The 26,888-nt window shown below is 39.2% G+C and overlaps 1 protein-coding gene across 3 annotated transcripts in view; it reads right to left on the bottom strand.

The window, feature by feature from the left end:
• ttc28 (tetratricopeptide repeat domain 28) overlaps nucleotides 1-26,888 on the bottom strand; it is a 347,257-nt gene that overhangs the window by 55,383 nt on the left and 264,986 nt on the right. For all 3 annotated transcript variants that reach the window (XM_067433880.1, XM_067433881.1, XM_067433882.1), the window contains 2 exons: nucleotides 20,832-21,339; nucleotides 3,890-5,231 (listed from right to left, as the gene is read on the bottom strand). In XM_067433880.1, coding sequence (XP_067289981.1) covers nucleotides 3,890-5,231; nucleotides 20,832-21,339 — 1,850 coding nt within the window. The remainder of the gene's footprint in view (nucleotides 1-3,889; nucleotides 5,232-20,831; nucleotides 21,340-26,888) is intronic.

The following is a 26,888-nucleotide window of genomic DNA, read 5'->3' as shown; positions in this document are numbered from 1 at the left end:
CCTTTCTGAGATTTATGTATTCCTTTTAATATGAACCTCCTCACATGAAACAGAATCTGGAAACACAGTCCTCTCAGTCCAGCTTAATGGTGCTAAAATCCTGAATGTGAGGGAATCCCGAGGGAGCGCATACTTTAGATCGATATGAGCTATTCGAGCAACACACAGGTGGCAGTGCAGCGCCAATGCCACTTCATTTAGAAAGAGAAATATAGAGCATACACTCTCATCCATCGGGAGAGCAAGTTTAGCACCGGCTCTCTGTGGAATAACAAAACCGGGCTTAATTCATACAGGTCGGGGACTCGCTCACTACTTAGGTAGCATAAAAGCGATGCATCATTACCCCTTGTTGTCCTGTCACTTGAAATTACGGCAACATCAGTCTTGTTGAAAGGCCCTGCCTCATTTCAATATAAATGAAACAAATAGCTTTTAACGCAGGCCTCTAATGAGGTTCTTGTTGGATTCTTCTGCGCTATCTGAGGTAAAGCTCCTCTCCGCTGAGGGGAGTCCAAGCGCATTGTCACGACTGACAGTGTAATTTAGCTTCCTGTTGGACTGTGGGAAGGATGGGGGTTTGGGTTTGGATGAAGTTGGCTCAATGCGGGCCCGGTGTGAGTTCTCTCCTCACAATCCGCAGCGTCGAGCTTTGACAGGCCCCTGCAGCAAACCATTCATCATATGTCATGCCCATATACGTGTGGGGAGTTTAGGTAAGCAGAATCCACAAGGGCTTGTGACGGGAGCTGGAGCGCTTAAAGGGCTGATTGGATAGTAATTAAAATGGATGTGTGGCGGATCACACTGAGGATGATGGGTAGACGCATACTCGCATTTTGAGAGATCAAGCCAATAAATCAGTTGATTGGTGATGAACGTGAAGCAGGGCAACAGCTGCGCGATGAAGCCTATAGAATACAGTTATAATGACCCTCAAATTCAAGAAAAATGCCCCTGTATTAGTTTTTGTTTCATATTTTTATCATGATCACAAGTGCAGTGTTTACTCCGAATAGCACGAGTGCAAATGTGATATTGATTTTATAAAACAGTACAATAAATAATAAGTTAATATTATGTTCTATTCTAGACACAATATTGGTTTTGCTCAGTTTTGCCAATGAAAATATTACCTATAAAGCCAGAGCAGTAATGTTGTGCGTCTCTGAGCAATAGTGGTGTTTAATTTCTGAATGAATCAATGTTGAGCGAATCAATCAGGTGAATCAATGATTCAATGACTCATTCATAAAGAGAGCCTTTAACTTCATTCCTCAATGAATCAGCCATACGAATCTAATGAATGAATGATTCGATGACTTACTCATTTAGACATGTACTGCCATCTACTGTTTTAGTCTAATTTAGAGTATCATTTCATTGAAAAAGTATTTATTTTTTTCCATATTAATAAAAAAAACCCATTAAAGGTATAGTTTACCCAACAATTACGTCATCATTTACTCACCCTCATGGCTGTTGAAGCCTAAAACTTTGTGTGTAATAAATTCTATGATGAATGAAATAATATATATATATATTTTTTGTAATGTCTACTTGATTTCTCCCCCCCCCCCCCCCATTTAACATGATAATGACTTTAAATGATCTTTTGGGGGTAAGATCTTAGCCACATTTGTGTGTGATTTATTTGCAAATAATTTGATTATTAATCGCCACATCGTGTTATTACATAAAATGAAAATATAAAATAACTGCGTTTCATACACCACAAAAAATCCTAATGAGAGGAAATTATAAAATATATATAACGTTGTGAGTTGGCATAATTAGATAAAAAAAAAAAATATATATATATATATATATTCGATATTTACTTTGTATGTATTGGACGTATATGGAAAACAATAAATCAATATAAAAAAATGTATTATTCAATTGATGATTATGATTCAAAGATTTGTTTGCATTATCTCTCAAAAATATTCACACAAGTTTCCATGTGGTTTTTTTAAATATTAAAATCTACTAAAATATACAAGTAAATGTTGCTGTTTATCATATGCAACATGGATTTCTGTGAACATTTTTGAACGATCAAGCAGAGTTTAACAATTTATTCAGTATTCATTTCTGGGTGAACTATCAATTTAAGTCAAATGTATGAATGATATTTTATCATATAAAACCAAGAGTTATTTCACTAAAATTTGTTTGTTAGGTTTGAAATCAACTCATAAAACAATAAAAGCATACAGCACATGTCCATACACCACAAAAACATCTTAATGCAATGAGTGTCAAATTTAATTATAATATGTATAGAAGACTATTCTCAGATTCTCGATTCTCAGAAACAATCTGAACTCCAGCTTTGCTTGTTTGCATGTATAAATTACTATTAATAAATGCTAATGCTAATTATAAATGCTATTAATATTAAAACATGTTCATTGGCCAAATAAGAAGAGCATTAATATAAGACCCATTTAGAATAGATAGTAATTTTTTTGTGTTCCCCAGCCTGAATGGCAAGCGTGCAGCATATCTACTTTTGTATAATTGATTTATGATTTAGATGTATTTTTCATGATTAATCCAAAGTCTACAAGTACAGATTTCGAGGGATTCTGCAGTTGACACACTCGAGCGACACTTGTGTTTTGTGTTTTAGAAGCACAGAAAGAGCTTTTCTGCTGTATGCATCCCGGTGTAAACGTGCAGCCCTGCATACGCTGCCATGTTAGCATGCACAGTGAAGGTGGGGTCGTGCTCTGATACAAAACAATCCCATTTTCAATCTGTTGCATGTTGTGAGAGCGTTTCTGTGTCCGTCTGCTGACCTCATGTGTCAGTCCACATGCCCTCCTGATACAGTAAGTGCCTCTCTTAGATTAAAGCAACAAACAGAATAACAAACGGCCTGTTGCATCATCATTCCCATGAGACTCTCCAGCTCGAAAATCCTAATAAATCACCCACATAACATTCAAAAGTAATCTTGTCTAATATGCTTGTCTACAACATATTACATTGCAGTACAGTATACATTTATAGTGGTGTCAAATATTTAGATAATTCATTTACTCACCCTAATGTTGTTTGCTGTATAAACAATCTTCTTTAGAGTCCACAGACGCAAGAAAGTCATACAGCTTTTGAATGACACAAGGGTGAGTAAACCATGACAGCATTTTCCTATCTGGGTGAACTTTCCCGTTAAATCCCCTAAAAACTAAAAGTCAATCCAAGTGCCGTTTTACTAAAAGATGTTTGTTAGGTTTGTGTATGTATTAATATATGTCTTGTTGAAGATGGTATTGTGCACCATCTTTGTGTTTCATAAAGTCCATACACCACGACAAAATCCTATAGAGTGCTATCCTATATAATACCATTTCCATTAAAATATCAAAACATTCTGAAAACAAAATACATTCACCACATGTACCAAAAATGGCATCTTAATGAGTTCTTGTTCTACTTGTTTTCCAGTTAAAATATCTAAAAATACTTAAAATACAAGATATCATTTACTTGAGAAACAACACTGCATAAAATATGAGGTCTTGTTTTCATAGTTTGCATCTTGAATACAAGTGAAGTGTCCCACAGCACCAGCAGATTTCTCACTTGTTTTAAGTATAAACAAGTTAAAAGTAAGTGAAAAAATCTGCCAGTTCAGTGAGGCAAAATACACTTATATTCAAGATGCAAACTATGAAAACAAGTCTGAATTAATGTTGCTTCTCAAGTACATGTATCTTATTTTAAGGTTATATAGATTATTTTGACTGTAAAACAAAACAAATCAAAATGTATTTGCAGATGCAACATGGTTTTCTATCTAATAAGTGTTGTTTGTGTGTGCAACAGGCATATTTTGGGGCCACTGTCAAATGACAAATAACACAAATCGACTTACCGGTGTCCATTACCAAGACCTCTGTATGCCTTCTCCTGGTCCTGCATGTGGTTGAGGCTTTGTGCAACAGAGAGATACTGGTCGTAATATTTAATTGCCTCTTCAAAATCTCCCAGCGAGTCGTAGCAGTCTCCCAAGTTCCCATAGGCACGACCACGGTCCAGCACGGCCTCGTTGCCACTGAGTTGCTGCAACATCGCCAACTGTTGCTCGAAGTAGCCAATGGCCTCCTCCATTACTCCCATGTTCATTTTGGTGATGCCCATGTTACCATAGACCTGGGCCTCAATGCTGGGGTCCTTCAGTCGCTGGCCAAGCTCAAGCTGTTCCTCGTAGCATTTGAAGGCCATGGTGTACTTCCCAAGAGACATGTAGACAGCAGCGAGGTGTCCGTGAGCCTGGCACTCTCCCTGGATGTCGCCCAACTCCTGGTACACCTCCAGTTCTTGGGTGTGGTAGCCTAAGGACTTGTCAAATTTCTGTAGCATCCGGTAGGCGGCTCCCAAAGCTGCATAAGCATTCGCTTCCATCTTGCGTTCCTTGACCTGATGCGCCAAGGACAACTGCTGCTCGTAAAACTTGACGGCTCCAGGAACGTCCTTCTTACAAAGGAAGATGTCGCCCAAGTTGCCCAAAGCGCGGAATCGAGCCTGCGAATTGTTCAGCGACTGCGCCAAGGAAAGGAGGTACTTTTGGCACTCCTCCGCCTTGCTATAGTCGCCAAGAGCCTTGAAGGCCAGGCCCAGATTGCAGTAGGCTTTGGCTTGACTCAGCTTGTCATGGAGGTCTTTAGCAAGTGCCAGGTCTTGTTCGTAATACTTCACCGCCTCCTGGAAGTTGCCCAGACAGTAATGCGCATATCCCAAGTTGTGACAGACCTTACCCTCGCTCTCCATATCCTGCAAGTCTGGGGAAAGCCGTAGGTACTGTTCGTAGTAAGGTACAGCTTGGGGAAACTCTCCCCGAGAGCAGTGGAAATTACCCAGGTTGCCCAAGGCCCGAGCCTCGCTCTGGATGTCCCTTAACTCTCGTGCAATGTTCAGGTGATTCTGGTAATGTTGCAAGGCTCGATCGTGAGCTCCTAGAGCCTGGTACGCTACCGCCAGGTTCCCGTGTGTCGAGGCCTGCGACGCACGATCATTAACCTCCATGGAAATCTGCAACTCTTGTCGATGGTAGCGCACGGCCTGGTCAAAGGCACCAAGGGCGTTGTAAGCGTTGCCCATATTTCCATATGCTCTGCCCTGGGCGGCGTAGTCATTTAGCTCTTGGGCGATGGATAGATGAGCCTTATGCAGCTTCAGCGCAGTCTCGTAGTCCCCTTTCATCTGGTGAATGATTCCTGTAAAGGAGAAAATAATAATTTTATTCAGTCGTGCTTATCATGCTTCACAGGATACCCAAAATGGCTTTTCGATATCCTCCATCCCTCTTCATCTGTTAAAAAGGCTAAAGATTAACTTTACATTTAAGAAAGCCCTAAACTACAATGTACCCTAAGCAAATCATCCAAATGGAAAAAAAAGGAAATAAGATCTGAGGAAAACCCACTGACGCTTGCAGGAATATCTTTTAATTAAAAAGGAGATCTGATCTGATTTTAGTAGTCTCAATTCGCCTTGAATCAAAGTTCTGCGCCCCAAAGATACGCCAATATGAGGCAATGACAATCAAAACAGCCAGATCGTTCAGTCCGGGGAGACTTCTTGCAAATTTTAGGTCCCCCTAATGCTGTCTCACCACTTTTCCACAAAATTATCATTACCGTCATAACATTACAGTCCGCCTCTACGGTTCCAGTGGGGGGAAAATAGAGGAACAGGGGAGGAAAAAGGCTAATGATTAGTTTTGATGGAAAAAGGGTTTGAGGGCACTAGCAATGGGAAACTTTAATTGTGGTCCACACCAGTTGGCTCCCACATAGCCGTGCGCTTTAACTGGGTTTCTTTTCCTTTGAAAACCAGAGCTAAGTATTGGGGATCAGGAAAACTGCTGGGATGAGCGGAAAACAAGACGTGTCAGTGGGGCAAAACTGGGAAGTCTGTGGCGACCATTTGTGTAATTGTCAAAGATGTCGGCTGACCCGAAAATGAGCTCTGGGAGCGGGACGCCAATGAAAACACATTTGAGGGAAGTAGCATGTAAGATGAAAGGGGTTTTTAGAGAGATGTGGAGCCACTGTTGATAGAGTGGCTTGGCATCTTGAGGGACTCACTGACTAACTCACGGGCCACGAGCGTGTCCTTCTGCGTGTGTGGAAGCAGGAGGCGACGGGGCGTATCAGAATGGGTGAGGGGTTGCCCATCTGCTCAGTGTCAATACTCATGTGCCAAGGCAGGATTACCAGCATGTGGTAAATCCAATTAGATCCAGTGCCAAGCTGGTATCCTGACACTGAGGGCCCATTAGAGCTATTCTATATTCACAAATATTTCTTCTAAAATAGCCCAAGTCTTCGGTGGCTAATTATCAATACTTAACCCCATGATTCTTCATTTATCAGTGAACAAAGCTTGAGATTTGTTTGAAAATGAATCCTTTGAGACGTGCAAAGTGAAGCGTGCCAGACACAAAAACCTTTGATACAAGAAATAAATACCTGCAGACCTGGTCCTGCTTTTACTTTTAAACACTTTCATATTGGCTCTGTCCAATGTGGCTGCTATAAACACAACACAAATTAAAAAAACTTCCTTGAGCTAAAAACAGAAATGCTGAGCTGAACATTTCTACACTGTTAGGACATAAATACTCCCTACTGTCTGCAAATTAACAGAAGGGACTGCTATTAATTCACAAACAGTAGGGAGTGTTTGTGTACAAAGTACTTAAACTAATGGATCATTTACACCAGTTGCTCTAAAATGTGGTCTGCTGAGCGCCCCCTGGTGGCTTGAAATTTATAATACAAAAAATGCAGATATCGAACAATAAAATAAACTCATGTGCACACACACATATTGTATGTTTTGGAGTGTGTTAATATATCAAATATTGCCTCATATTGTTTACTGCTCAAGAAGATGTAGAAAATGCTGTAATTAGTAGGGGATATCACTATGTCTAATTTGATCACAGATGTGCACGATTTAAGCAATAGTATGCTAAGAAGCTACTGCGACTGTAATAATCACACCATAGCTGGCTTTAACTTCAGCATTTCGTGTTAAGAACGGGTCAAGGCGACAAAACAAAAAGAGCACCTCTTTGATAGGTCAGTTAAGAGGATTAGACGGTCACCTGAGGACGCTGCAGGAATGCATATGGCCTCATCGCTAAAGTTAAATCCCTAGAGCCGACTCGCAGAAGAGGGTAGCATAAGATGGGGGAATAGGATCCGAGACTGATCGGAGGTCAGTGAAAAGGTTAAAAACTCCTCAGCATCTGCTGTAAGGAGTGAATAATAATTGCAATGCTGCAGTACATGGCTAAAGAAGATGCTAGGCTCTAAGAGCCTCTGCCTACATTAGCAGAAGTGGGATTTTGATGATGTCTTTCCAGCTTTGATGCCTGCTATGTGGAACGAGTGATGGGCAGCCCTTCAAACAAACATTAAAAATACTTCTCTCCCCAGGCAGTCGTTTCGCCTGAATGCATGTGAAATGTAGTAATTTAATCTTCAAAATGGCACAATCTTCAACCCCAAATGACTGAGACGGCATGACTTTTTTATTTTATTTTTTACTGGGAGCGTCCTACTTGAACTCATTACATAGCTGTCGCTGCCCTTCCCACTCCGTAAAGGCTGTGACACTCTGAATTAATTAGCTTTAGCATGGACTCGCCTTCAAAGCTCAACTTCCCTGATGAGATTTTGACAACTAAATGAAACCGATCAAACAGCAGACACTAAATATGTTAAATTCTTAATATAGTACGTTTAATAATACAACACATTTTCTCTGATTTCATGTCAAAGTCAGGTCATTATGACAATTTTAACATGTCGAGCTCAAAAGGGCTGTGTGACCATAGCACACATCTGTCCATCAGAAAAAAACAGAAAGAAAAAAAAAACGGGAGCATATATCTGGAAATCAATTTTTATGCAAAAAAATAATATCTAAGCATTGCATATTACACAATCGAGTCTCATTCCCTATTTCACAATAAACAGATTCCCCCCCCCCCACAACTGTAAAACAAAATCTGTCATGAAACTCTATATGGCGCAGGCTGATGATAAGTCCTTAACTCAATCTGCTTGCAATCACATCATCTTCTATAGGGCACATCTGATTGCTGTATCAGTAGCAAATGAGCTCGCTGCTCAACCTTCAATCACTTGGTCAGCATTTGCAGCATGCTTTCAGAAACCCTCCAAATTCTCCAGCTCCACCTGTAGATCTGCAATGAGTAATTCAAGTATGCTATATGCAGCATGTCTTACTTGCTCACAGAAGCTTATTGAGTATGTATTGGCAGTAGCAAGCTCTGTACTTGCTCTACATCAGCAGCAGAAGCAGCAAAAACAGCTGTAGCAATAATAGCAGCAGCAGCAATAACAACAGCATCAGCAGCAGCAGCAATAAAGGCAGAAGCAATAACTGCAGAAACAAATACAGGAGCAGCAATAGCAGCAGTAATAAAAGCAGCAGCAATAACTGCAGAAACAAATACAGGAGCAGCAATAGCAGCAGTAATAAAAGCAGCAGCAATAACTGCAGAAACAAATACAGGAGCAGCAATAACAGCAGTAATAAAAGCAGCAGCAATAACTGCAGCGACAATAACAGGAGCAGCAACAATAAATGCAGCAGCAACCCTAACCGCAGCAGTAATAACAGCAGCAAAAATAACTGCAGCAGCAACAATAACTGCAGCAGCAACACTAACCGCAGCAGTAATAACAGCAGCAAAAATAACTGCAGCAGCAACACTAACCGCAGCAGTAATAACACAGCAACAATAACTCTAGCAGTAATAACAGCGGAAGCAACAATAACTGCAGCAGCAACACTAACCGCAGCAGTAATAACCGCAGCAGTAATAACAGTGGCAACAATAACAGGAACAATAACAGCAGCAACAATAACAGCAACAATAACTGCAGCAACAATAACAGCGGCAACAATAACAGCAACAATAATTGCAGAAGCAATAACAGCAGCAACAATAACAGTGGCAACAATAACAGCAACAATAACTGCAGTAGCAATAACAGCAGCAACAATAACAGCGGCAACAATAACAGCAACAATTACTGCAGAAGCAATAACAGCAGCAACAATAAAAGCAGCAGCAGAAATAATGGCATTAGCAATAATAGCAGCATCAAGAATAACTGCATCATCACCAATAACTGCAGCAGTGACAATAACAGCAGCAGCAATAACTGCAGCATCACCAATAACTGCAGCAGTGACAATAACAGCAGCAGCAATAATGGCATTAGCAATAATAGCAACAGCAACAATAACTGCAGCAGTGACAATAACAGCAGCATCAATAACTGCAACACTAACCGCAGCAGAAATGACTAGCCTGGCTCCGCCCTCCCACGTACTTCCGCTCAATTTTAATTTTCTTTCAGTATTCCGTCTGGGATTGCGGTATATTCTCTGTTTTTCTCAGATCAAATGTTTTACTGGTCCAATCAGCGAACAGAGATGTCGTGCGCTAGTCTAAGATGACATACGTCACAAGTCCAAACGGTAGCATTTGGTTATGGCGGATCCAAAATGGCTCTGGGCAGACCCAATAGTTTTAATCTTCAACAGTGGACCGCCTTTAAGGAAGTTGACGCTTGTCAATGGAGAGTGGCCAGAGTCTCTGTACAAATGAAATGGCATCAGCAGCAACATAGCAGATCTATTCCACCAAGACCAAACCTATCCAAATCATATCCATTACCATGCCAAACTCTCAAGAGTCGTCATGACAGAAATCAATTAACCAGCTTTATAGTGTACTTTTATTTCAGATTTGATTGTTACCAGCTACAGTATGCTTCATGGGAAAAGAGATTAATTTAGTTTATAGCCATGAAATTTGTCTTTTATAGTTTATTGGATTGTGATTCATTTCTCAGCTGGTTCAAGGCATAAAAAAAGCAGAAAAACAACCAGAAGCGACCCCTCTTAATGTCTTCACCTCAAACATACACTTATTTAACGGAAACCAAAATTGTACGCAAAGTGACTGCAAAAAGAGCTGGTTGACGGAAAGTTAAAAAATAATAATAATAAGTGCAGCTGTATTTCAGCAGTCATGTCAGATCCAGAGCTATTTTCCTTTGTTATGATTCCTGTCTGTCTCTCAAAACCATTCCCGTCTCGTCTCCTCCCATTCAAACGCTGAGCGCTAACTAGGCCCGATATTCCGCAGTGTGATTTACAGCTCAGAGCCAGTCTCCAAAAGCTCAAGGGAAAACGAGGACAAACAAATGGCAGACTTTGAACGCGGTGAGATTCTTGAGAGTCTAGGGTCAGCTTTGTTGTTGGCTTCAGTCAAACAGTCGAAAACTGCGGCTGGCAACAGTTTCCCAGATGCATTAATTTTACATCAAGTCTCTTGCGGAAAAGCTTGTGTTTATTCTCTGCTTCCACTTTGGGCAAAGCAGAGCGGCCACAGATTGCTGATAAACACCCTGCCTAATGTCTAAGAGGAACGGGAGTCTGGCCTTCGGAATTCAATGGAATTTTCAAAGATCTATTTTGGAATATTGCAGTGTTTCCTCTGTATCTCTCGTGGTTTTGGCGTGCTGTCGCATACTTGCACCGCCGCAGCGGCACAAAATAACTGTCAGTGGAAACAGAGCCTCGAATGTGACCGCTGGTAACAACTGTCAAAGCAACACATCAAACCGGCGTTTCACACTACACTTCACCCGGGGTTAATGCATTTTAACCTCGTGTTAATGACGCTTTTAACGGCTCTTTAAGTAACGTTTCACACTTGTAATTCCGAAATGAGGTGAGCACCCCGAGTTATGAAACCTTTTAGTGCCGCTAATTCAACGCAATTCTGGGATGTTGTTTAGCAACAGACGACTAATCCATAATGAGACAGCACTTGTCTCATGAATCATTTAATGTAATATTATTTGATATATGAATATTTTATTTAATATATTTCCTTTTGGAGTATGTTTCTAAAGATGTATGTCAACACGAGCATAATTTTCTGGATTCATAAGCATTTTAAATCTAATAAATATGCACATAGAAATGATAACCCAGAGTTTACAAATGCACAGTATGAACACAGAATGAATGCAAGTATGAACACAACCAGTGTGGGCTTTTTAACGGTAGATAATGATTTACTTTACTTCATCAGAAGCTATTCACTACATTAGAGAGGAGCGCTAGTCCTAAAGCAGATCCATGAGTCTTTAAATGACCCGGAATATTAATCTAAGGAAAAAATTAGATAAACTGGCTTTATTCCGCCTATAGCTATGGAGCGTAGAAAATGAATATCAACAAAATGGGTAATGTTCTAAAACCAGAGTCATGAGAGAAAATCACACACGCACACAAGTAAGAACACACACACACGTGCACACATGTCTGGTTCACTATCTTTGTGGGGACTCTCCATAGACGTAATGATTTTTATACCGTACAAACTGTATATTCTATCCCATACACTGCCCCTGCCCCTAAACCTACCCATCACACACACACACACACACACACACACACACACACACACACACACACACACACACACACACACACACACACACACACACACACACACACACACACACACACACACACACACACACACACACATGTTGGTCTATGTGGTTTACAGGGACTCTCCATAGGCGTAATGGTTTTTATACTGTACAAACCGTATTTTCTATCCCCTTACACTGCCCCTGCCCCTAAACCTACCCATCACAGGAAACATTCTGCATTTTTACTTTCTCAAAAAAAACATCATTTAGTATGTTTTTACGGCCATTTGAATTATGAGGACATTTGATATGTCAAAAAAACTCATCCTGTATGATTTATAAGCCTTTTGAAAAGTGAGGACCGCTGGCTGGTTCCCACAATGTAGCTGATCTCAGGTTTTACTATCCGTATGGGGACATTTGGTCCTCATAATGTAATATAAACAAGGGCACACACACACACGTCCACACACACACACTCATAAAAATACACACATGTGCACATACACATACATGCACACAAACAAACACAAGCTCACACACACTCAGCTAACCTGACTGAAACACTCTGTTAACAACACTTAAGCCATAAATATTACTAGTCATTTTAGTATTGTTCTGTTGTTATATGATTTTCTTAAATATAATTTTACCGTGAAATAATATTTTATCATTTGTTTATCATTTGTATACTTTAATAATCATACTGTAACGATAATTATTATAATTATTAATCATTTATAGACATAATGATATATAATCATAAAATATTTGGCCAAACCTGGTGTTTTTTTGCTTGTTTGTTCAGTTGTATTTTAAATCACTATTGCAATTTTTTTTTTTAAATGTATTCTTTTTTTCCCATCAAATCATTAATCCCCACTGCTAACCATGCTAAAACATTTCACTAACAATACTCATATTAACACACAACCCGTACAGAAACACACACACCACTAACCTTTCACACACACTCCTAAACCCACAACCCATACACACACTGCTCATCTTCTCACGCTTCTAACCGCGGTGTGAAGTGTGTTTATGGCCTGCGGCTCTCGGCGAGGAGAAAAGAGCCTCCAGTTACCGTCTACTCAGCACTATCACAACAGGGATCAAATTCACGTTGCTCAGGGCTTAAATATCGCAACAACAACCAAACTCAAAACCTGTTTTAATAAAATATGAGTTGAGAGCATTAAAGCGATACTGCACGCATCATCCCACCTGAGCGGGAATCGAGGAGTTTTCTGGGCTCGGAGAGGAAGGAAGCGTGTTTTGGCTGTGCTTGAGGGATACACCTTTGGAATTCAATCCAGACTAGACTTTATGATGCAATTACAACTCATTATCAATAAGTGACAGTTCTGCAGCAGTCAATACTTCAATAGCGATGAGTAATGATAATCTTTATATTGGTATTGGTATTGCCAGCGTGATCAAACTAGCCACGTTATGAATAATAGGCATGCTGAAAATAGTTTGTGCATATTACAAAAAAAATCAATGAATCACAGAATTAGGCTTTTTAATGCATGACTGCTAATTTGATCAGTATCCTTGATTCTGTATTTTTCCAATACATTTTTTCCAGAAATTTGACTTTATAAACTTTTATTGGACACAAAACCATTACAAATCATATACTAAAACATGCGATTGTGCATTTAAATTCTAATTCCAATAGTTAACATAACTGACTATTTGTCTAAAACAATATTTTTTCAGATTTTATATAGTATAATTAATATATTATACTTTAATATATAATAAATATTACATTATACGTTGTATATATTTCATATTAAATATCAAAATATTACAAAAGTTGACTTAAATCCCTCACAATGATTCAAGGGAGTGCTGAACAATGTTTCTCTCTGGCTAATAACCCCAAAAAAAGTAACTAATTTGTTGAATATGATTGAAATGATTATGTTACCATTAAAATCTATTTCTCATTTCTCTCATACAGAGCACGACGTGACTCTTGGGTGCATGTTATAGATATTGACATCAGAAGATAACGAAACCTGTTTGTTGAGCCCAATCAGTCCATGAGCAAACATTTAAAACCTTTAATCGCTTCACCTTTAAAAATCTGTTGCCTTTCTCAGATTCCACCTTTCACAGCGAGATCAATTTGTACACTTCCAGGTATCTCACCGCGTGAGATTGTTAATTTTATTCTTTCATCCCTTCCAGCTATTAATAACTCTGATCGATCAAGCCTGTGCCGCACCGCGAGGCCGAGGCCGGCCGGTGATGGAGAGAGTGCTGGGATGGATAATGGCGGCTTGTGTTCTCAAAAGCGTAGCATGAGTCTGCAGAGGACACATTACTCACTGCGAGCGCATCTCATCTGTGCAACCTCTCCAACATCATTAGATCTGAACAATAAACCTGCTCGTAGAGTAACAACCTCAGAGACGCTGGGAGTAATCTAGTAATATTTATATCGCCCTTTTAAACGAGCTCACCTGATCGTACATGCCTCCGATACACATTTATCACAGCCGTATGCAAAAGCGGAAAGAAATTGATTTCATTTTTCACCACGAGAGCTTCACAGGCCATAAATATCACCCTATGGACTTACTTGTGTTACTATGCAAATTCATCAATACTTCAAGATTGCAAAAATAGAACAAACTGCAATTTAACTAACTCTACAACTCATACTTATGGTTACAGATCTGAACAAACACCTAACCGTAATTATTAAACTTTGAGACAGGTAACTCATAATGTGAACAACACCTCAAATCACCTGTATTATAACATTCCTAAGCCTGACAGACAGTGATGTTATTAACTAAAACTAAAATTATTCAAATTTGTTTTCAGTAACTGAAATAAAATAAATATTATATGAAAAAACTATAGAAAAGCAACTGCAGCAATAAGTAATTAAAGACATTTTTATACTATTTTATGCAGAACTATAAATCAAAATATGAATATAATCATGAGTATTATGATGGCTTATGAGCCGACAATGATCATGGTCATGTAAACGCGGTAACCCGTTTTCTTTTATCGGAGTAAGCTCATAAACGGTGTAAGCATAAACCGGTCGGGACATGTCATTTTTTGCCTCTTACCTCGATTTCGCGCGGCATGTAAACGCATTAACCTGCTTTCTGTCGGCTTATTGAAGTGCGCATGTGTGATAGGTGACAAAAACACAAACTTACAGCAGATTTAAACGCATCCAGACAGAGCGAGCTAGCGTTTTACATGAAATAAGGACATATATCACAAACGCAGACTCAGCGCATGTATTTTAAGACCCAGAAAATTGTAAAGATGTGTTCTCATCTCATGCAGCAGAAGTAGAAGAGGTTCAGTCTAAACGCTGCATCTGGAACTGATGAGGGATAATATGAGCCGGAAATCTTCCGCTGACACGGTGCATGCTTTATTGTTACATCACTTTTTTTGCTTTATTGTTACATCACAACTGACGTAACATGTGAAAAACTCAGAGTCAGATACGGACATTATTATTTTTGACGTCAATACATGGAAATATTCCGGTTTATTAATAAAGTCATGTAAACGTGGTTTACTTGCATTGTCAGTTTACTGGTTTGCATGTAAACGGGGAAAACTGATTATTTCAATAAGCTGATATTATTGAGATATCAGCTCACTGGTGTGCATGTAAACGAACCCATTGACACATATACAAATGTGGTGTCAGTATGCCGAAGTTTTGCACAGTTCCAGCCTTAGAATAAGCTTGGCATCATAATATCGATTTTGTTAAAAAAAGCTTTTAATTTTTTTTGTCAGCATGGCTGAACGTGATCTGAGCCATTTTTGCTTAAAATTGGACCAATGGTCTAATATAGAGATAGCCTCATATAGATGGCCTCATATAGATGGCCTCATATAGATGGCCTCATATAGATGGCCTCATATAGATGGTCTCATATAGATGGCCTCATATAGATGGTCTCATATAGATGGCCTCATATAGATGGCCTCATATAGATGGCCTCATATAGATGGCCTCATATAGATGGCCTCATATAGATGGCCTCATATAGATGGTCTCATATAGATGGCCTCATATAGATGGTCTCATATAGACGGCCTCATATAGACGGCCTCATATAGATGGTCTCATATAGATGGCCTCATATAAGTGGCCTCATATAGACGGCCTCATATAGATGGCCTCATATAGATGGTCTCATATAGATGGTCTCATATAGATGGCCTCATATAGATGGCCTCATATAGATGGCCTCATATAGATGGCCTCATATAGATGGTCTCATATAGATGGCCTCATATAGATGGCCTCATATAGATGGCCTCATATAGATGGCCTCATATAGATGGTCTCATATAGATGGCCTCATATAGATGGCCTCATATAGATGGCCTCATATAGATGGCCTCATATAGATGGTCTCATATAGATGGCCTCATATAGATGGCCTCATATAGATGGCCTCATATAGACGGCCTCATATAGACGGCCTCATATAGACGGCCTCATATAGACGGCCTCATATTAGACGGCCTCATATAGACGGCCTCATATAGACGGCCTCATATAGATGGCCTCATATAGATGGCCTCATATAGATGGCCTCATATAGATGGCCTCATATATATGGTCTCATATAGATGGCCTCATATAGATGGCCTCATATAGATGGTCTCATATAGATGGCCTCATATAGATGGTCTCATATAGATGGCCTCATATAGATGGCCTCATATAGATGGCCTCATATAGATGGCCTCATATTATCGTAAAAGTAAGTGCAACTTCAGATAGATGGTTGTGCTAGAGGAATAAATTAGAGACTCCAAATTTGCTGTGGTGACAGTTAAAGGGATACTTCACCGCCTTTTCATATTAAACTATGTTATTCCTTTAACTAAGACGAGTTGATCCATCTCTCTCTCATCTCAGTGTGTGCTCTTAATCTCTCTGACGCGCAGTGAAGATCTGATAGCATTTAGCTTAGCCCACTAAGCCCAGTTCATTCACTATGGTACCAAACAGAGATCAAGTTAGAAGCGACCAAACACCTCCACGTTTCCCTATTTAAATACAGTTACACCAATAGTTAGTAACTTTTCCCCCGCCCTCTCTCATTTCTGTCAAAGGAGGGAGGGGGAGATGTGAGGGAGGATTTTTCAGCCGGGACTTTTTACTCCGCAGAGTCGAAGTACTCTCAGAAGTGCTATTCCGCCACACATTATAGTTCTCCTTTTTAATCCGCTTAGAAAAGCGCCACGTTTTATTATATGTCATCATACTTGATCGTTCAGCTATTGGTGGCTAAGATGGTCCTCTATCTGTGTGCAGAATTTTATAATTTTCCTGCAAGCGTTCCTATGGGTTCGATTTTGTTTCTAGCCACCAAAAGATAATTAGCATAAACGTAAATGCAGCTCCGGACAGTTAGTTGCGCTGGAGGGGATAAATAAGACACTCCAAATTTGGTATTGTTCATTTTAAGACTGTCTTCTATCTGTATTTCTTCATTTACCCACAAGCAGTTCTATGGCTGCTGTTTTGCTCCTAGCACCTGCGGTTAAAAAGTTATTAGCATAAATGTGAGTGCAACTTTAGACAGTTGGTGGCGCTAGAGGGACTGAATTAGAGACTCCAAAACTGCTATGGTTACAGTTCAGACTGTCCTCTATCTGTGTGCCAAATTTCATCATCTACCCGCGAGCGGTTCTATGGGCTGCCATAGACTCAAGAGTGGAAAAAGAAGGAGGAGGAGGAATGATAATAATACTAACAGTAATGGACACAATAGGTGCCTATTGCTGACTGATGATAAAATAATCCATGAAATAAACCATGCATCATGCTGGAGAGTTTTGCACATTTTCTTCAAATCTAGTACAAAAGACCTGATTTCACTCCTAAAATGTTCACCATCTTGTGCGCTCTACCGTAATCCTGATATTAACAGTCCTGTGGCAACATTTTTCTATTGGGAGTTCATCTATTTATTTATCTGAGAGCACAGAGCGTTTCGGATCAGACTGATGGAGGGAGGGAATGTGAGATTGGAGCAATAAAAGTCAGAGTGAGAGATTAGACGGGCTTTGAAACACTTGGTTTCGATGACTTATATTTATCAAGCGCACATATCGCACACCGATGGTTCAGTGCCGCCGCAGGAGGAAGGGACTCGCTCTAGATGACTGATGCCCTCAAGGAAATAAAACGGAAATAGAACGATAAATATTCATTCATTCACACTGTTGTTCTTAATAACTAGACAAATGTAATGCGCAAAAGCAATCATGACTGTATATTTCTAGCTAATAACATTATGCATTGGCCTTAATTTATTTTCTTGAGTAGGCTTTGAATTTTCATTTCTGCCAGCTTTGTTTAATTAAAGGAATAGTTCACCTAAAAATGTGCCACTCTATATAACAATTTCCTGCTGGGAAAAAAGCCACATTAAACCAGTCTAAGCTGGTTTGCTGATGGTCTTAGCTGGTTTAAGCCGGTCTCTCAGTCTGGGCTACTGATCTTCAGCTGGTTTAATTTTTCGAAAAGTAGTGATGCACCAAAAGTACTTTATTTTTACAAAACACAGGAAATTTTAAAAAAACACTAGTATTCATTTAGCTGAATTTTTAATGATTTAATTATTTTATTACTCCAATTCATTGTTGAAATACAAACATTTAAACAGTAGCAGTAATAAAACATATTTTTAATGACTGATTTATTCAAACATTATCACATATGTTAGATTTCTATTTAGCAAAATGCTACCCTCCAGAGTTTAGCAAAATGAGTACCCTCATATTTGAGGTTATTGTCATTAAGGGGGGAAACACTCAGTTTCAGTCAATCTCATGTCAATCTTGAGTACCTATAGAGTAGTATTGCATCCTTCATATCTCCGAAAAGTCTTTAGTTTTATTATATTTATAAAAGAAATATGGGCTGTACCGAGTCTTTCCGGAAAAAACTGAGCACCTGGAGGCGTATCGTGTGGGCGGAGCTAAAGAATGACGATCGCGAACAAAGCGGTGACGTCCTCAAGCGTGGAGAAACCCATCGCTATCGATCTCAGCTAATACAGATATGATCCAGAATCATTCGGAGACTGAAATAAATTGAACAGGAGAAGCAGCAACATCAGGACGTCTGTCTCTGTGGTATGGACTGTATTTAGTGGCATGTCAACATTTGTGTGTCTTTACTCTCAGTTTATGAGGACATGATTCGTTTTAGGGACTATTGTATGCGACTAAACCTTAGCAGTAGCAAGCAGAACGGTTTTGCACGTCAGACTAGTGTAACGTTATACAGAACAACAATGGAGTAACCGTTAGCGCATTTGAATGACGAAGCACGCGATCGTGTCGTTTACTGATGTTTACTCACGTGACGATAGCCGACAGCACAGACATTTGAAGCAGTTTTACTCACCGGCTGCTTCCAAAGCAGGACCGAACCTTTATCGCTGGGACCGCTCCGTCAAAAACACACTTCTTTGGTATGATTTGGTGAAGTCCTGACAGCAGTGACTGTGGAAATCCACTTTGAGACGCGACCGAAGCGATGTTGTGAAGCTTCCCGTCATTTCTGCGTTCAAATCGGTTCAAATGCAGCGCTGCCTTCCCGGAATGCTGTGCTGAAGCGTTGAAGTCGCTCGACGTCACCCATAGGAATAAAGTGGAGCGCGGCGCGTCATAAGTGTTCACGGATGACTGGATCTGCACCTTGAAAGAGTGTTTATGGGCGTGCATTTCCTCTCTCGCTCTAGTGACGCGCGCGCACCCTACCGGGAGAAGAGCCCGTACGGCCCATACAAGGACCTTCCGCTCTATTAACGTCAAGTAGACCCATACTTGAAAAAAACTCTCCGAAACTTGTGAGGAAGGAGTATTTTTGACACATCAAACGTCCAACATTATTTTTTGAAACTTTGTCTATGTTTAGGATGGGAATCCAAGTCTTTAACAGTGTAAAAAGCTCAGTATGCATGAAACAGCATTTCATCCCCCCTTTAAATGGCGTTTCTGAAGTAAATGTAAAATTCTGTGGATGAAACACTGATTGAGCAACTACATGAGAAGTGATAAGGATTTCGGTAAGTTGTACTGTATCTTTCAACATACATTCTGATGTTTATTTGGTGCTATATCTGGTAGTAAAGTTGAAGAGATGATCAGTTCACATGCCACTTGAAACAAGGCAACACAGCGATATGTCATGCCAGATTAAAGAGCCACAAAAACAAATTTACTGTTTGAATTTCATTATAAAATCGACAGAATTTGAAAGCGAAAGAATTTGAATAACAAAAGTAAAAAAGCACAAAGCTTTTTGTGATTATTGGCGTGCAACAAATAAGGCCTAGTAAAGTTTTGTTCACACATCAACTGAAAACAGCACAGACTGAAAGTGACATGTCTACCTGCTGTAGTGTATCCAAGTTGTGAGCATGAAATTGACAGTGACAGAGTCAAAACTACAGTTTCTGAGTCACTGTCAGTGTTGCCAGATTGCATGGGTTTCCACCCAAATGGGCCGTTTTGAATTTGATTGTTTGTAACTGGCTCTTCTCAACCCGCTCCAAGCGGGATTCGAACCAGGGTCTCTGGCATGGTAGTTGGGTGCACTAACAAGGACGCTAAAGACCACGGAGAGCTGGCATCAGTCGGTTCGCTCACACAGCTCTGTGCCTACATATATTACACTCACCCCCTAAATCTCACTCCCTTCCGGGTCACGGCACCAACGTGAACGGTCCTACTCAACCTGCCAGGAACAGGATTTAAACTGGGGTTTCTGGCATGGGACACTAACAAGGACGCTAAAATCAGCAGCCATTACTGTCATGTGTCTTGAGTTCAGGAGAGTGAGGTTTACATGCACAGCTCTTAACTGTCCTTCAAACAAATATTTGGGCAGGTGGACAAAATTTAGGCTGCTTTGGTTTAAGTTTGGCGGTTTTCAGACAAATGACAGAAAAAATGATGAGTAAAAATAGAGCTATATAGAAATATATAACATCTAATAAAATGACAGAAGCAACAAAACTAAACTCAAATTAAACTGTAGTTAATTAGTAGTGTTAAGCTGATGATACACAGGGCAACTTTTCGAGCAATGTTGCTGAAAGATGTTGCTTGGGCACTTTCCCATTAAGAATGGGCAACAGATTTCTATCTGGATATCCAAAGAGAAATCTGTTGCCCATTCCCAATGGGAAAAAGCCCACAGCAACATCTTTTAGCAACATTGCTCGAAAAGTTGCCCTGTGTATCATTAGCTTTACAGTGTTACCCAATGCTCACCTAGGTTTGATGAAGCCCTGCCCTCTGCGGCGCGGTCCTTCAGGCCTTCTGCGATGCTGAGCTGTTGCTCATGGTACTGCTTCGCCCTCTCCAGGTCCTGCATGCATCGGGCGGCGTGTCCCAGGCCTGCGTACGCCCTCATTTCGATGCTCTTCTCCTCCAGCTCCTGCGCGAGCTCCAGCACGTGTGTGTGGTAGGACATGGCCTTGTCAAAGTTACGCCGATAGTGGTAAGCGCTGCCCAGGTTGCTGTAGGCTCGCGCCTCCTCTCGCTTGTTGCCGAGGCTCTTGGCGATGCTCAGGTGCTGTTCGTGGCATTGCACGGCGTTGTCGAAGTCTCCCATGGCGATGTAGACGGCTCCCATGTTGCCCAGCTCACGGGCCTCGGAGAGCTGATCCTTGGACTGTTTGGCCAACAGGACGCACTGCTTGTGGCTGGCCAGGGCGTTGGGGTAGTCGCCGATGGCCGTGTAGACGTGACCCAAGCTGCTGAGGGCTGAAGACGCCGCCTGTGGAGGGACAAAGAGAAGATGCAATGCTAAAATCTGATTGGTTGAGCCACGTTTGAAGCCTCAAAAATGGTTTCTTGCAACACTTTATGCCAGGTATAAAGAAGATGAGGACAAAAACATTCGTTTTGTGGCTTATCATGATTGGATGCATCATGTTTGAATGTTTAAAACTTAAATCTGCAGCATGTAATCATGACAAGGCATTTGACAAGTTGCACAAACTACTTTTATAGTACTTTTTAAAGCTTAACAGTGTGAATCACTGTCAATTTTCATCATATGGAAAAAGAGCAGCTTAATACTTGGTTAATAAAACTCAAAATGTTTTTTAAAATGTGGTAATTGAAAATAACTGACTTAAATTAAACCTCAAGTACTAAAATTACTAAAAGTAACACTACATAAAATAAATTAAAGCAATATAAAAAAATAAGAAAAGCATGTAACAAAATTACCAATATAAACGGCATAAAGAAAACGAAATAGAAACATTTGAAACTCATAAAATATGCATGTAAACTATAAACTATAAAAATACAAATATATGAAAATAAAGATCTAAAAAATGAAAGCTTCATAGAAAAAAACTAATAAAAATGACACAAGCTATAAATATAAATACCAAAGCAAACTTAAACAAAACAATTCTGTAGCTAAATAAAAATATCTTAAACAAATAAAAAAACAACAAGCATAAGTACAAAAATGTAATAAAAAATGAAAACTGAAACTATAAATTAAAGCTACTTACAAAAAAAAAAAATATATAGCCTATATATATATTTAATAATCTAAAAATATATATAAAGCCTATATATATATATATATATATATATATATATATATATATATATATATATATATATATATATATATATATATATATATATATATATATATATATATATATATATATATATACACTCTAAAAAATGCTGGGTTAAAAACAACCCAAGTTGGGTTGAAAATGCACCGACCCAACAATTGAGTTGTTTTAACCCAATTGTTGAGTTGTTTTAACCCAGTGGTTGAGTTGTTTTAACCAAGTGGTTGGGTTAAATGTTGCTTAAGACAACCCAATTGCTGGGTAAGAACAACTCAACCATTGGGTTAAAACAACCCAATTGTTGGGTCGGTGCATTTTCAACCCAACTTGGGTTGTTTTTAACCCAGCATTTTTTAGAGTGTATATATATATATATATATATATATATATATATATAAAACATAATAAAATGACTATTATTATTACTATTATTATTATTTATTTTAATAAAATCTAATTCAAATATTAATAAACTATAATATTATATAAATCTTAAAATGACACTGCGCTAAACAACCCTTTGGTTATTTGTGTTATGAAGTTGAGGTGATTTCATTATTCATTCAATTGTGTTATAGTTACTGATACATATGGCCTCCTTTGTCTTACTGCTTTATTTCATATTAAACAGTGATTAGATAAGTAAACACAGCTCTTATCCACAAAACATATGGCAAAGTTGTGTGAGATCACTGCATCCCATTACAGAGGCATTGAGAAGAGCATGCGGTGCAGAAAGCGCTCTGCCATGTAATGTGTCGTCTGCCGAGAACAAAACCCGTGAAGCCTCTCAAGTCGAAATCTTAGCAGAGACGCTGATCTCTCGCAAAATCCGTAAAAAATATGCTGAGGCCTTGTCGAAATCTCCTTGCGGCAGGCTCACGTTCAGCTGGGACTCCAGAGACAAAGGCCGTCTCCCAGAATTACATGCTCGATGGGAAGCCCATTAGCCACAAACAACTTTCTTCAGCAGAATCAAAGTTGTCTAAAAGCAACGCAGTCCTCTCGACGGTCATCAAACCAAACTATGAAAACTGCATTTCAAACCACCAATTCATAGTTATCAGTCACATGACATCAATAGACCCGTCAGGTTTAAGATCTGTGTCAAGTCACCAATATTAAATCACCTCTCAAAAGAAAAACAAAAATATGTGGAAAATATGGCACTTGTGATCCATGCAGCACCTGCCGCAGTATTTATTTTCAATCACTAAAAACAGTGGGACGCTCTTAAAGGGGTGGTTGATTATGATTTCCCTTTTTTAACTTTAGTTAGTGTGTAATATTGCTGTTTGAGCATAAACAGCATCTGCAAAGTTACAACGCTCAAAGTTCAAAGCGAAATGGCTTTTTAAAGTCTACAATAAACGGCTGGTAGAGACTACAATGAGCTTTTTCATGGGTTAGTGACATCACTTACCCAAATGTACATAAACCCCGCCCCCAGAACACGCAACAAAGGCCATGTTGCGAAGATGACAAGATAAGTTATAATCGCAATTAAACTAAACTACACCTGTTCTCTATTAATGCAGCAGATATTCTCTGACTCTGTGCATCTTACAAAAGTTCCCACGCCAGCGATTTATAGCTCATCATGACTAGAATATGCTAATCAATGACTTGAAGATAGTTAACTCATAACTTCATCAACTAACCATTCATAAACGTCCTGTCTCATTCTACATGTTGTCTCTTCTTCTTGAGTCTCTCCATCATTGTCAGACTCCGGTTTGAACATAAAAGTTTTTGATATTTTCAGTGTGTGTCTGCGTGAGGTAATCGGAGCTGCTAACAAGAGCTCTTGAAACTCCGCCTTCTTCCTGAAACCTGGGCGGGGAACAGCAGCTCATTTGCATTTAAAGGGACACACACAAAACGCTGTTTTTGCTCAACCTTAAAAAAGTGATATTTTAAACATGCTATAAAAAATGATCTGTGGGTATTTTGAGCTAAAACTTCACATACACACTCTGGGGACTTCAGAGACTAATTTTACATATTGTAAAAAGAGGCATTATAAGACCCCTTTAAACTTAATGTGGAAAACACTTAAAGTGCCTTTAACTACTAAAAAAATAGTATTAACCGATCAAACTCAATACCTTATTGATGATTATACTATATACAGGCGAGCAGATGAGCCCAGAATATGATTGTTGATTTTTTTTATGGAAAAAGGCTCAACAACAAAGTATATGCGTGTTTCATATACTTTATATTCTGGTTCATCTGCTTTCCTATACATAATATGCATCATTAATAAGGTGTATATTGAATTTGGTCTCTTACTACATTAGTACTTAGCACAGGGCAGCGGAGGAAAGCCTTGTTTTGCCAGAATTTCACAGAAAGTGAAAATAACATTTTCTTAGCGATAGATTATATTTACACTAAGGCAAATAGCACACTAAGTGAAAATAGTGATATATTCTATTTACCAAAGTAGCTGTTCTTTGCAATATGTGTAATATAATAATTAGATGCAATTTACTATATGGCAGACACCTCAGTATTGTTGTACATTAACAGGATGTAATATTAACATTAAGTGTAAATTATTATATTTATTAAAATGATTAAATGGATGCTGCCTCAATGGGACAATAAAAGCTGTCCCTACACCGACCCCTAACCCTACCCAATAAATGCTTTTATTATTATTAAACATTTCGTTAGGCACTATATTTACATTTTTCTGAAAAGTAAATGCGTTTCCGATCTGATATGCGATGGGAAAAAAGAGAGAAGAGCGAGCTCTGCAAAAGGCGGATTCGAAAACCCGTGTCGATCGCAACAAAACCTAAATCTTTAAGCCTTATGCTTTACTGATTTTGCCGCTGAAAACGTTGAAATATGCACGTCATTTTTTAAAACTTATTTGGCCCAACCAGGCATTGTTAGGCGAAGCTAGTGCGAATAGCACTTGCCAACAAGGCACACTAACACTATTTACACTTGGTGTGAATAGACAGTCCGAATTTAGGAACTGGCCCAGCCAACTTTCCTTTTCTACAAAGTAAAACACCTTGTTTGCTTTTAGATTAATGTGCAATGACGAAACGATCAAAGTAAGACTAATCAAACGGATTCTTTACACATAATGCAATCCTAAAATGCATTGCAAAAAAGTGTCTATGTTTAGAATAGCATCCTAACAGGCTACTATTGTTTCCAAAGCATTATAAAGCATATGCAATATGTAAACGGTTCATGCATTTCTGTATGCATGGAATTACCTGCAATGTACAAACACAGAATACTGCGAGAAATGCTTCATCCAACAACACTTGACATTAAAAATACAGTAAAAAAGCAAAAATGTGAAATATTTTTACAATTTAAAACAACTATATTCTATGTGAATGTAGTTTATTCCTGCAATGAAAGCTGAATTTATCATCACTACTCCAGTCAGTGTCACATGATCCTTCAGAAATCATTCTAATATGAGGATTTGCTGCTCAAGAAACATTTATGATTATTATCAATGTTGGAAATATAAATCAGAAAGTATAGATAAAACAATTCACTCTAATTAAAAATAACTATTTTATCCAACATTTGCATGCTCTGTACAATTTCAAGATCATTAGATGATTGTGCCATCAGCCAAGCAGCATCATAACTAAACTCTGTCCATTACAGTCAGGATGTGGCCTATGTGGACTTATATTACTCAACCCCTTGACAAACAACAAAAGACAGCAGGTCCAACTTCGGCCTTGACGCTACATCAATCAAAGTATAAACAACGATTAAAACACAACCACATGTTCGCCGCAGATATCGGCTCTATTTAGGGAGTAACGGGGATGGTTGTTTCTCGATGAGGTGCTGGGACGGATGCCCTGATAGAACACAAGGTAAAACGTTTGATTTCGGGGCACACGGACAAAAGACGAACCTTGAGGCGCTCGATCGTCCAGCCCAAGGCCTTCAACTCTCGCTTTCCCAAAGCCGCCTGGAACCAATTACCTCCAGCCATAAAAACTTCCAGCAGTTTGCCTGAGTTTAAAGGCTCCGGGACATGTTACACGGTGAGGCAATTACCCTCCATCAGGAGAGAGTGCTTCTCATGTGCAGAGATATGCTATCTGCCCGGCGTGGGCCACGTTTGAAGACGCAGAGCTTCATTTCGGGTCAGTCCTGGTTTTAAAGATGACGAATTGTGCCTTTTTCAGGAATCTGTTAAACGTATTGAATCAATTCACTCTAAAAGCAGTTCTGTCAAAATCAACAGCTATATGCTAGTGTACGCACAAAAATACTGTATCATCTGAAATGCACAACTTATATTTCAAAGTGACTGATATAACGCACACAGATGTGCATTTGTGTTGAATGAGAGAGGTATGGAGCACAAGTTTATTTCATTGAACATTTCCCACAAGCTGGTAGTTTCAGTTTCGCTTTAAATCATAGACTTTCTGTTTATTGTAAATGCTGCTATAATGTATGCTTGTTGTATACTATAGGGCTGTTGAATGCTTGATTCTGATTGGCCGATGAACAATTATTTTCCACTAAACGCATAGCTACAGTAGTTCTAGGCAGATTTTGCTGGATTACGTATCACTTCGCCAATTTATTTCAGCTATTTCAAAGGTCCAGCAAAAACAAACAAAACAATAAAAATGTCACGCTATTTCCCAGTATGGAAAGCACACTCTCTTTCAGCCGAGGAAAATATACATCTTTAAAGCTACACTGTGTG

Source organism: Pseudorasbora parva, chromosome 23, assembly GCF_024679245.1.
Source record: "Pseudorasbora parva isolate DD20220531a chromosome 23, ASM2467924v1, whole genome shotgun sequence".
Lineage (NCBI taxonomy): Eukaryota > Metazoa > Chordata > Actinopteri > Cypriniformes > Gobionidae > Pseudorasbora > Pseudorasbora parva.
The sequence above is the reverse complement of the archived record's forward strand: the minus strand, read 5'-3'. Positions and strand labels throughout refer to the sequence as shown.